This window comes from Manacus vitellinus, unplaced genomic scaffold, assembly GCF_001715985.3.
Source record: "Manacus vitellinus isolate BGI_N305 unplaced genomic scaffold, ASM171598v3 scaffold_127_pilon, whole genome shotgun sequence".
NCBI classification, from domain to species: domain Eukaryota; kingdom Metazoa; phylum Chordata; class Aves; order Passeriformes; family Pipridae; genus Manacus; species Manacus vitellinus.
Window position 1 is genome coordinate 364,514 of NW_021938935.1, and position 12,460 is coordinate 376,973.

The 12,460-nt window shown below is 54.6% G+C and overlaps 1 protein-coding gene across 1 annotated transcript in view; it reads left to right on the top strand.

Moving 5' to 3' along the window:
- Nucleotides 1-12,460, top strand: part of MYRF (myelin regulatory factor) — a 31,638-nt gene that overhangs the window by 9,624 nt on the left and 9,554 nt on the right. Inside the window, exons 5-13 of the mRNA XM_029965958.1 lie at nt 1,765-2,080; nt 2,749-2,921; nt 3,101-3,224; nt 8,347-8,542; nt 9,130-9,206; nt 9,715-9,825; nt 10,073-10,163; nt 11,266-11,466; nt 12,183-12,291. Of these exons, the coding sequence (XP_029821818.1) occupies nt 1,765-2,080; nt 2,749-2,921; nt 3,101-3,224; nt 8,347-8,542; nt 9,130-9,206; nt 9,715-9,825; nt 10,073-10,163; nt 11,266-11,466; nt 12,183-12,291 (1,398 nt within the window). The remainder of the gene's footprint in view (nt 1-1,764; nt 2,081-2,748; nt 2,922-3,100; nt 3,225-8,346; nt 8,543-9,129; nt 9,207-9,714; nt 9,826-10,072; nt 10,164-11,265; nt 11,467-12,182; nt 12,292-12,460) is intronic.

Sequence of the window (12,460 nt, forward strand, 5' to 3'; positions counted from 1 at the left end):
GGAAGGATCGGATTCCCAGAGATGGTTTTACCCTGGATTTGGGAGTGCATCACTTTCCAAACCTGGCCTGTCCTTAAGGCAGCTCCAGAAGGAAGGCTGGCCCAGGAATGAGCCTGGAAAGAGGAATCCAGCTCCGTGGGTCTGGAAAAGGGCAGTGAGAGGTCTCAGCAGGAAGCAGAAATCCCTGGAAAGATCCTCATTTCACTTTTCTAGACTTCCCAATGGGAGGAGTTTCCCGATTCCTGGTCGGGCGCTTTGGCCTCATTAGTCAGTTCCTGCCTGGGTGTCCCGAGGCCAAAGTCCAGAGTCTGGTGCTCCTGCTTAGGGAAGCAGCCTGGAACGATCCCGCAGATCCTTCTCTGCATTCCCAGAGCCGTGCCTGGCTTGGTCACTCCCTGGATGTGTTTTCCATCAGTTTGTCCACACTGGAATGTGGAGAAACTCTGTCTTGCACTTTAAACACCTGGAAAGTTGCTGTCCCTTCCCAGACTTCGGTTTCCTTGTGTCCCACATTCCTACCGGGATCTTACTATCCTGTGAGGACACCCGAAGGTGCAGGTTGATGCATCCATCAGGGAAAGGCTGGAACACAGATGAGCTTTGTCCTGGTGAGGAAAAAGGGGGATGGAGGCTGGAGAGGGACTTTGGAGTGCCAGGACAAGGGGGAATGGCTTCCCACTGACAGAAGGCAGGGATAAATGGAATACTGGGAAGAAATTCTTCCCTGTGAGGGTGGTGAAGCACTGGAATGGATTTCCTGGGAAGCTGTGGCTGCCCCATCCCTGGAAGTGTCCAAGGCCAGCTTGGATGGGGTTTGGAGCAGCCTGGGCTAGTGGGAGGTGTCCCTGCCCATGGCAGGGAGTGGAATGGGAGGTGATGAGGAGCTGGAGCAGTGCAGGAAGGGACATGGATTTGCACGTCCCTCCACATCCAAACCTTTGTCTTGATGTTGAAATAGTCAAATCCACCCTAACCATGGCATGGCTTTGGTATCCAATCCCATACAGAGGGAGGAGAAATGTGGGATCGCATTTGAATGTCCCTTTTTATTTATTTAAATTTAGGGATCAGGGTCCCCTCCTGGTTTAAATGGAAATATTTTGAGTCCCTTCCCACAGCTCCTCCCTGGGCGGGTTCAGGTCATTCCTGTCTCTTCTCTGTCTCGTTGTCCCCACGGCATCAGAGAATCCTGGAACAGTTTGGGTGGGAAGGGACCTTAAAGCTCATCCCGTTCCAGCCCCTGCCATGGGCAGGGACACCTTCGACTGGTCTGGGTTTCTCCAAGCCCCATCCAACCTGGCCTTGGCTTTATTAAGCAAAGTTGAGGTGCTTTTTCTCCAGCTCAGCATTCCCAGGAACAGATTTTGAAGTTGCCCCCTGCTGTGTTTCCTTGCTCCTTGCACTTCCCACGGGAATACTGTGCTTGATGGGTTTTCTTTGGGAAGGGAAGTCCAAAGCTAACACAAAAGCTACCTGGCAATTCCTGAGGGAATTCCTGGGGATGTGCTTTCACTGCAGAGCATCCACAGGAGATTTAGCACAGGAATGTTTGTGTCTTTGTCACAGAATCATCCGATCCTGGAATGGCTTGGGTTGAGAGGGATCTTAAGGATCATCCAGTTCCAACCCTTGCTGTGGGCAGGGACACCTCCCACTGGAACAGGCCACTCCAAGTCCCCTCCGAGCTGGAGATCCAAGAGAACCGAGTCAGTGCTGGATCTGGGATCAGGACCCCCCGAACTGTGACTCCTCCTCTCTTTCCAGATCCTCACCTCCTCCGGACCATGACTCCCGAAAACTTGTGCCACATGACTCCCCCTTCCCGCCTAGAGCATCCTCCTCCTCCTCCCCCTCCCCCTCCGCCCCCCCACCTGCAGGGTCCCCCCCCGCCTCCGCCACCCCCTCACCCCCTCCAGCCACAGCACAGTTCCCACTTTCCCGGCCTCCAGCGGGACATGTTCCTGAAGGCCGAGCCCCTGATGCCTCCGTACGGGATCGGGCCGGGAATGGCGCCGGCCGAGCTCCACCACGCCCAGCAATCCCAGATGCTGCACCAGCTCCTCCAGCAGCACGGAGCAGAGTAAGGCCTGGGGCTGCTGGGAGTGTGGGGATGGGGACGAGGGAATGGGAGCAGGAGGTGGGTGCCGTGTCCGAAGTGTGAGGTGTAGCTGGGAGTTGGATGGTGGGAATGTGGGGATGGGGATGAGGGAATGGGAGTGGGAGGTGGGTGCAGTGTCCGAAGTGTGGGGTGTAGCTGGGAGTTGGGTGGTGGGAATAAACAAGAGGAAATCTGTGGAAGGAGTCCCTGCCCATGGAAAGGGGTTGGAACTGGATAAGATTTAAGGTCTCTTCCAACCCAAATGATTCTGGGATTCCATGTGCTGGTTTAGAGGGGATATTGGGAAGGAGATCTTCCCTGTGAGGGTGGTGAGGTCTTGGGATGGATTTCCCAGGGAAGCTGTGGCTGCCTCATCCCTGGAAGTGTTCAAGGCCAGGCTGGAGCAACCCAGTCTATGGAAGGTGTCCCTGCCCATGGAAGGGGGTTGGAACTGGATGATCCTTAAGGTCCCTTCCAACCCAAACTGTTCCGGGACTCTGTGGAATTCCAGATGTAGCCCAGAGCTTGGCAGTGTGGGAGAAGGTGGGACAGTGCTGTGGGAATGTTTTTGGGTTCCGTGTGGGATCCTGCCTGTGCCAGTGACGGGCTGTGGAGCTTCCCAGCTCAGCCTTTCCCGTGTGTCTCCGCAGGCTCCCGGTGCATCCCGCCAAGAAGCGGAAACACTCCGAGTCCCCCCCCCACACCCTCAATGCCCAGATGCTCAACGGGATGATCAAGCAGGAGCCAGGAATGGGATCGGTGCCGCTCAATCCCGACCGAGTCCAGACTCCTCCCTGGCACCAGCCGGGTGCTCTCTCACCAGGTACCCTCTGATCCCACTCCTCTTCATCCCGCTGGAATTCCAGTCCTGGATCTGCTGTCCTGGCAGTCAGGAGGGAAACGTCAGGCAGTGCCAGTTTCTCCCTTGGGCTTCCACCGTGCTGGATATTCATTCCAGTGATTAAAGTTGGGATTTTAAGGAATTTTACCCCCTCTCCATAGGGCTGATCCAGGATAACGACAGTCTGAACGGATCCTACCTGGATCCCAACTTCCAGTCCATCAAGTGGCAGCCACACCAGCAGAACAAGTGGGCAACTCTCTATGATGCCAACTACAAGGAGCTGTGAGTAATCCCTCTGCCTCTGGGAAAAGCGGGATTCACATTCCATGTGTCTGTGGTGAGCCACTGGGTTTGGGAATATCGTAGGCACAACATGGGATAAGGATCTCCCTGGATTTGTCCTTGTCCTCTCAGCTGTGCTGTGGGGGGATACTCCCCACCCTGTACCTTTCCCATTGGGAAAGTTGCTCCTCCACACTTTTTATGGATGATTCAGGAATAGCAGAAGGGATTTCAGCCACCACTCAGATCTTGGAAGGTTTTATTGGCAAATCTGGCATGGTTTGGACCAGCAGCACTTTTTCCCCCCTCCCAGGCTTTCCAGGATTTTAAATTTAGGATTGGGAATTTCCAGCAACACATAGCATGGATAGCTGGAGAGAATCCAGAGCCACTTCAGCACGGCGTGGAAAAGAGCTGGAGGAGTGGGAGGGGTGGGTGGGAAAAGGAAGGAGGAAAAGGAGCGGGAAGGGGCTGTGGAAAGCTGGGAAGTGGCAGAGAGGCTGGAAAAGGAAGGCTGGGATCACCGAGGTGGCTGTGGAGCAGAGAGTGGTGGGAAGGTGGGCTGGGAACCAAGGGAGAGGAGGGTGGAGGCAACACGTGGACAAGCACTGGAAAGGAGGAGTGCTGAGGAGAAACCACTCCGGATCCTCCCTGCATTCCTGGGAGGTGACCGAACGCTGGCAATGCCAGGATGGCTTCCAGGAACCTCTCCCCGAGCAGATCCCCCCACCCCCTTCCCTCCCAGTTCCCTCCCAGTTCCCCCTCCTCCTCTTCCTGCCCAGCCGGGGGCTGCTGGGGTCCTGTGGGGATTGGGAGGAGGGAATGCTCCGGTGCCTGAGGATAACCCCCGGCTGCGATCCCAGCGTGCCTGGACGGTGCTGGGAATGGCAGCCAAGGATCCCGGGTGGGGGTGGGGGCAGAGTGCAAATCCCAGCTTTCCCTCACACATCTCCTGCTCATCCAGCCCTTCTCCCGGCTTTCACAGTGGTGGCAGGGCATGGAATTCTCTATTGGACCCTGTGGCTGTTTCCCCACCCCCTACAGGAGAGGGGAAATTTGGGAAGGTGGTTCCTTCTGGTTTCCCTAAAGGAAGTGTCTCCCAGCTTTAGGTGGAATATCAGCTGCTCCTGGGAACTTCTGAGCAGCTCCAAAGCCGTCCTGGAGCCCTATCCATGCTCTCCACCCTGTGGATAGTGGGATGTGGGAAGCTGAGCATCTCCTGTCGATCCTGCCCTCACCACATCCCCCAAATCCTGCTTCCATGAGCAGGAATTCTGCTCCCACCTCCTCTGAGCTGCATCTGCACCTGTCAGCTCTTATCCTTTGTTTTTCCAGCTGCTCTTTACCCTCTCACTGCTTCCATCTCCCATCCCATCCACCCATTTCCCATCCCAAACATGTCCCGGTTGTCCCAGACTGTTTCCAGGTGTTGCTATCCCAGTTCCAGAAATTCTGCTTGCACACAGTTGGATAGGCAGAGACAAATTCCATGATATTTCCTGGGCACAGGGAAGTTGCTGGAAAACTGCTACAACCCCAGCCCTGCTCTTTGGATCTTGGGATCGCTCCCCTAATCCCTGCTTTTGGGATTTAGGGCGGAAGCCAGAGCAAACCCCCTCCTGGGGCTTTGAGGTCCATCATCCCGTTGTGTAAGGAATAAATTCCTTTGGAGTGACTCCATGGAATTTGAGGGAGCCACGTGGGCTTTGTTGTGGTGCCGGATTGGAGCAGAATTAAGGGGTAAAGGTTGATTGATTCAGTTTTAGGTCCAGTTTTCCTTCTCCATGATGAGCCAGGTGGCTCCAGGAGAGGTGGATCTACATCTCTTTTTATGTGGAATGTCCCTTATTCTCCTGGAACAGCACTTTTCTGGAATACTCCATGAGAAATACCAAAAACTTCCTCTTCCCTTCCTCCTGTAATGGGATTTTTTAGGCTAGATAATCCACATTTAGCAGGTAGGAATTGTCTCCTTCCTTTCTCCTTTCGGGTGTCCTCAGCAGTAGGAAGATCTCTTCCAGATCCATAATTATTCCTGCAATTTAGTTTTCCTTGGAGATCATAAAGCCAGGATCAGCTGTTCCTGCTCCAGTTTCTCCTGGAAGTTATTCCCCAGTCTCCATGTGCTGTTTGAGTTCCCTGGGATCCAGGTGCTTTTCATAGCCCAGGAATGTGAATCATCTGAATTATCTGATTTTTCCTCTTCTTGATCCCAAGGAAAGAGTTCAGGAAGGAGGTGAAGGACATGGGAAACTATCCAGGTTTTTACCAGATTCTCAGAAGCGATTCCAGGGGCAACAAATACAGTTAAATGTAATTCTATGTTCTTTTGCACACAAAAAGTGAGGTTCCACAGGGGGATGGGACAGGGATTAGTTCCATTCCGTGTCTCGGGCTTTGCCAAGGAATCTTGAAGGAACCACAAATCCCTGGATTAATTTGATGGACAATATATCATTTTTTTGGCCCTTTGCGCTGATTTTTGTGGGTTTGGATTTGTTGAACCTTCCCAGGGATGAGCTGCAGTGTCAAGGAGGCCTGAAACTGGGCAATTCCCTAATTTACTCCTGGGAGAAGGAGTCATTCATCTCCCTGACAGCGGGCTCTGATAAATTCCGGCTCCCTCCTCCCTCTCCCGGGTTTGTTACAGCTTGAGGGAAGGCAGCTGGGAATAGTTCACCCCTCCATGGAAACATCTACATGCAGAGGCCCAGGGCCTTGGAATTCCCAGCTGGGAGACTGGGAACGTGCTGTTCTCTTCCCATCAAGCTAACTGGTGCTTTCCTTGGGGCTCTCACACAGGCAGCTAATCCCAAGGTTTTTGGGCTTCCACCCCTTGCTTGGGAGAGAAGTGTCTGGATAAACAGCTCCAAACTTGGCCCTGCTGGATTCTGGATCTCAGGGAGGGAATGGAGACCTGTGGGATGTGGTCCAGACCTGCTGGATGTGTTTTGGGATAGGTGGCACGGGGTGATGGGTCATGGATGTATCCCAGGAAGCTGGAGGGACCACATGAGGTGGATGCACAGGTGGGATTGTGTGGGAGAGATGACAATGGTTCCTCCATCCTGGTCTTTGTGTCCTGGAAGTGAAGGGAATCAGGGAATACGTGGAATTAGTGAGTGGTCCTTCAATTAAGGGTCTCCCGATATTCTGTTTTAGTTGAGATATTGGGGAATTGGGAAGGAAGGAGAGAAATTAGGGGTTTTTGTGCCTGGGAGGAGCAAATTAAGGAATGTGAGCATCCTGCTCTTGGCCAAGATCCCAATAGAATTCCCTGGGGGGAGTTTGTGACCCCTCACTCGGATCAGGAAAAACCTCCTCTCCCGTGATCCTGCCCTTCTGTCCCACCTTAATCCACCTCTGCCAGTGGGAATGTTTGGGATAAGGCAATCCATTTGACCCCAGACCTTTTGTTCCTGACACTTTGCCCTCTGGCCTCTGTGCTCTCCCTGGAAAATGCTTTGGCTGCTCCCAGGACATGGATTTGTCAGTGGCTGGTGTCATCCCTGATCCCAGGAACTGCTTCTCCCTTGGGGTTTCCTGCTTTTCCTTCTCTTACCACCCCATTCCCATCCGGAGAGCTGGGAATACCCTGCCCTGGGAGCAGCTCTTCGGCTCAACCAGAAGTGATGGAGATCCCTCTGGAAAGCAGTGTCTTCCCTCCCATCAATCCCAGCACAGGGATCTGGGGGATGCACCAGCCACAGCCATTGGGAAAATGGGAAAGTCAGCGAATAGGAGCCTCTGGAAGGGGATTGTGGAAGACCAGGAATTTCCAGGAGGCAGAGAGGAGGAGGAGCCCTCCTGTCTCCCCTCTGTCAGCACATGTTTGGCAGCCATCGGTTTGGAAGTTTGGGAAGCATCTGTAGCTTGGAAGTTGGGACAGATCCTTCCTCTCCTTGGCTTTGCCTGTTAAACAACAGTGGGAATAGCAGTGAACTCAGGAGCCAGGAAATCAGCCAGGAGTGGGATGAGCAGAGGGTGCTCAGGCTCCAGTGAGGAATATCCAGATGGAGAGTCTGGGAGGAGGTCAAGGAATTCCTTTCGTGCCTCTGGGCTAGGGCAGAGCTCTGCTCCCACCGTCTGCTTTGTGTCCAGAGCTAAGCACGGCATTCCCAGGTCCCTGGGGTGTAAGGAGGGAGCAGTTACTCGTGGCCATCCCAGGATTGCTCCTGGCAGCCTGGAATCACCCTAAGGTCTCATCCACATTATCCCCTCAGGTGTTCTGGGGGGAGAATGGCTTTATTCCAGAAAAAAGGAAGGAATACCAGGGCAGAATCCCTATTTTCTGCTTCCCAGAGTCTGCCACATTCCTCACTGTCAGTCTGTCCGCCCCCCCTCCCATTGCTCTGGGCAGAATCCAGAGCACTCTGGAGGTAGAAGTCAGGATTGATTTGTTTTTTAGGGAAGAGTGCTCCTTAATTTTTAAGTCTCATATCCAAGGCTGAGCTGAGCTCCCCCTTTACCTCATCCCTAATTCTTTATTTCAAAACAATGGGATGTGGGTGTTCTGCAGGATGAGAGGCAGCTCCTTCCTCCCTTCCGAGGGCCCACCAGCCCAGGTCTGGGATTTTTGGATGGTGAGGAAAAGGCCACATATTTCCCTCATTCCCATGGAAACCAACCTATTAAGGAGATGTAGATTAAACCTTTCCAGCTGGTGTGTGTCCATGGAGCAGCCAGGACCCCTCCTCCTCCTCCCTCTCTGGATCTGGGAGCCGGAAGCTTTTCCGCAGCCACTGGAGCAGGTGGTTTCTGCAGGAATTTGGGACACAGACACATCCTGGTAGCAGGGCTGGCACAGGAGACAGCGGGAATGCCACGGGATTTGGGACACCCCCAGGTCAGCCTGAACTGCTTCTCCCAGCATTAAAGGGATTCTCCAGGCTTTGGGAAAGCTGTGGAGCTTGGGATCTCCATATTCCTTCCCAGTGGAAGAACCATAGGATGGTTTGGATTGGAAGGGACCTTATGGATCATTCAGTGCCGATCCATGGCCCAGGTTGCTCCAAGCCCTGTCCAACCTGGCCAGGAACACTTCTAGGGATGGGATATCCACAAATTTCCCTGGGAAACCTTTGGATCCCCTCCTGGCCTCACTGCTGCTCCCTTTTCCCAGCCCGATGCTCACGTACCGCGTGGACGCCGACAAGGGATTCAACTTCTCCGTGGGGGACGACGCCTTCGTGTGCCAGAAGAAGAACCACTTCCAGGTCACAGTGTACATCGGAATGCTGGGAGACCCCAAGTACGTGAAGACCCCTGAGGGCCTGAAACCCTTGGAATGCTTCTACCTGAAGCTGCACGGAGTGAAGGTGAGCGGGAGCTGAGGGTGAGGGTGAACGGAGCCGGGAAAAGGGGGGGCTTGGAATGCAGCCTCACATGCTGCGTTGTAGAGGAATGTGTGGACCCATGGAATCACTGAGGTTGGAAAAGCCCTTTAGGATCTTGAGTCCAACTATTCCCCCAGCACTGCCAAGGCCACCCCAAACCATGTCCCCAGGTGCCACATCCATATGGATTTTAAATGGCTCCAGGAATGGGGACTCTACCACCTGAGCCTGTTCCAATGACCACCCTTTCCATGAAGGAGTTTTCCCTAATATCCAATCCAAACATCCTCTGAGCTATTGGAATACAGGTCCTAAGATGGGCTCAGTCACTGCCTGGGTGTTTCAGGGCTGGCTCTCTCTCACCTTTGATTCCAGAGGTATATGGAAACTTTGGGAAGATCCTTCCACCCTCGACTTTCCCCCTTCCAAGAGCGATTCCCATGTTTGGACAGTGCCCACACTCTGGGTTGTACCAAGTCATGGGAAGGTGGGCAGAGAGCTGGGAAGGAGGAGGTGGGAATGGGAAGGTCTCTGTGCCCTGTGTCACATTCCCAAATCCTCATCTCCAGCTCGAGGCCTTGAACCAATCCATCAACATCGAGCAGTCGCAGTCGGATCGCAGCAAACGGCCCTTCAACCCCGTCACGTGAGTGTGGCCCTGTGGGAACCAGCATCCCGTGTTTCCAGGGAATAACAGCACCAGAAGGTGGGGAAAAGGGGCAGAGTTAGAGTCTCACATTCCACTGGGTGGTTGCCACACTCTCCAGTTCTCCCCTGATTTCCTCTCTTCACATTCCCAACTCTGTGCCCCATTCACAGCCCTACTGTGCTGGAGCAGGCTGGGAGATGGCCATTCCCAAAAAACCCTCCCCTCCAGGTTCTGGCTCCGGCCTTTCCACACCCGGTTCCTCAGAGCACCCTCAGGGCATGTGGGAACCTGTCACAGATCCCAAGGCTGGGCCAGTGTCCAGCAGACTGTTGTAAATGATCCAGTAGAATGAGGGAATGTTGGGAACTAGGGCTCTGCAAGGTGTAGGAAAGCTGGGTGCCTTCCCACTTTTTGCATGTCCTTAGGCAGAGGAGCAGGAAAAACTAGGCAGCATTCCCAGACAGGCAGCATCCTCACTCACTCCTCTGTTTCCCTTCCCTTCCAGGGTCAACCTGCCCCCGGAGCAGGTCACCAAGGTCACCGTGGGGCGGCTGCACTTCAGCGAGACCACGGCCAACAACATGCGGAAAAAGGGCAAACCCAACCCGGACCAGAGGTGAGGGCTCCGGAATATCCCGAGCCTCCTGTGGATCTGCGTCCTCCTGGCCCGGGAAGTGCGTCCAGAGGGAGGAGGACATGGGGGACAAGGCCTGGATTGGCCATCCTTGGGCACGAGAAGGGTCTCCCCTCTCTGGGAGGAGCACGGGGGGGGGGGGGGATGTTCCAAGCCCACCATGGTGTTCCACAGGGGATGGAAATCCAGCATGTCCCAGAATGCTTCCCTGACTTTTCTCCCTTCCCAGGTACTTCATGCTGGTGGTGGCCCTGCAGGCACATGCCCAGAACCAGAACTACACGCTGGCTGCCCACATTTCCGAGCGGATCATCGTCCGGGTAAATCCCTGTCCCCTCCCTCCAATGCCCCATGGTCCTCGGCTGGACCATCTCCCACCTTTCAAACACCTGGGGATGCAGCACTTGGGGCGGTGCTTTGGTGGTGAACATGGGATGGTTGGACTTGATGATTTCAGAGGGCTTTTCCAGCCTTGATTTCCCACTCTTCCCCCCTTCTCCAAACTCCCCCTGCATTGTTTGTAGCATTCCCAGCCGTTCCGCATCTGGTTCCTCAGGGAACCTGTTGCAGATCCCAAGGTTGGAGCAGTGTCCGTTTGGGACTGTTGGGAATTAGGGAAGAGTGCAGATGGGACTCTGCAGCAGGGACAAGCATTCCAGGTGCAGGAAAACTGGGTGCCTTCCCACCCCTTGCATGTCCTAAGGAAGAGGGGCAGGACCAGGCACCATTCCCAGGCTTTCCCGGGGTTTTGCTGGAGCACTCAGCTCCGAGACGTGAAGGCAGGGAATAAAACCTAAACAGGGGCCTCAGGATCTGCAGACAAGAAGTCCATGATGGATTATGCAACTTCCAGGATTCCCAGCAGGGAATTGCAGGCAGCCCAGCTCAACCTGCAGGTGTGTCACAGAACCCCACAGGGTTTGGGAGGCAGGAGCATCATCCACGTCACTTGGTCACCTGCTGTCCTGGAGCAGCTCTGGGACAACAGCCCTGGGCAGCAAAGATATTCCTTTAGGGAGGGGAGAGGAGCAGGAATAGCCTTGGTTTCTGCAAAGGGAGGCTGGACCAGCAGGTGAATGCCAAGGCTGCCAGGATGGGCTGGGATCCATTCCCAGATCCATTCCCGGTGGATCCCTGCCCTGGCCACTCCACCTTGTTCTGTGCAAAGCTCTGTGTGGTACCCCCATGACCCTTCTTGTCCTCTTCTGGCTCTGTCCTCTCGCCTATCCCATTCCCTGCTGTCCCTCCTGTGGGGCTGGCACGGTAGTTCCATGTGCTGCAGGCTGGAGGGAGCACCGGGATCTCACGGACAGCTCGTCCCAAAAACCCCCTCCCGCTTCTCGGGCGAACATCCCTAAGATCTCTGCTTCCCAGCGGTCCGTTCCCTGCTTTTTCAGCCCCCGCTTTCCCATTTTCCCACAGGCTTCCAACCCGGGCCAGTTTGAGAGTGACAGTGACGTGCTGTGGCAGCGGGCACAGCTCCCGGACACCGTGTTCCACCACGGCCGTGTCGGCATCAACACCGACCGCCCGGATGAGGCCCTGGTGGTCCATGGCAATGTGAAGGTCATGGGCTCTCTGATGCACCCCTCGGATGTCCGGGTGAAGGAGGACATCCAGGAGGTGAGACCTTGGAAAACGGAGGGGGGGTTGGGGTGAAGGGACACCACGGGAAGTGGGAATGTCATCCTGAGCTGCTGGTTTCCATAGAATCCTTATGGATAACCTGAGCTCCTGTGGGAGTCCAGCTCTAGGCCGACAGGAGCTGGACTCGGTGATCTTTCTGGGCCCCGTGCGGTTCAGGATATTCCGGGATCAGGTGACTGTTGGTCGGATGGGAAGTGCCTTAGAATTCCCTCTGTCCCAGACACAACCTGTCCACCACGTCCTAGGGAATATTGACTCTTCCACTGTTAGACAGACCTGGCAAACACAGTCAGAAAACACTGGGAAAAAAGGTGGAAAGCAGTTGGAAAATACATGGAAACAGGTGACTGTGTCAGGCACCATCCTCGGCCTTGCCAGAGGGCTCTGCTCTGAATTCCTGTCAGCTGGATACCTTCACCCCACATGTTTTTGGGAACTGCCTCCACTCTGTGTCTGTTTCTGCAATGAGAGTCTCTCTCTTCCTGGCTTCCCTATCCCAGGAATGTTTTTGGTGCCCAGAACTGGAGATTAACCCCAGTGCTGCTGCTGTTTGTCCCAGCGGCTGCTCCGAGCAAGGTTGCAGTCTCCCACAGGAATTCCCATGAGCCACAGTGGGTTTTCCTGCTTGGACTCATGGGGATTTAAGAAGCAACAGTCCCTTTAGGAGTTCCCTGTGCCTGTTTTTTTCCCAGGTGGACACCACGGAGCAGCTGAAGCGGATCTCCCAGATGCGACTGGTGCACTACAACTACAAACCGGAGTTTGCGGCCACAGTGGGGATGGACAACACCTCTGAGACAGGTATATCCCACGGGAATACACCTCTGAGGCAGGAATGTCCCATGGGAATACACCTCTGAGGCAGGAATGTCCCACGGGAATACACCTCTGAGGCAGGAATGTCCCACGGGAATACACCTCTGAGGCAGGAATGTCCCACGGGAATACACCTCTGAGGCAGGAATGTCCC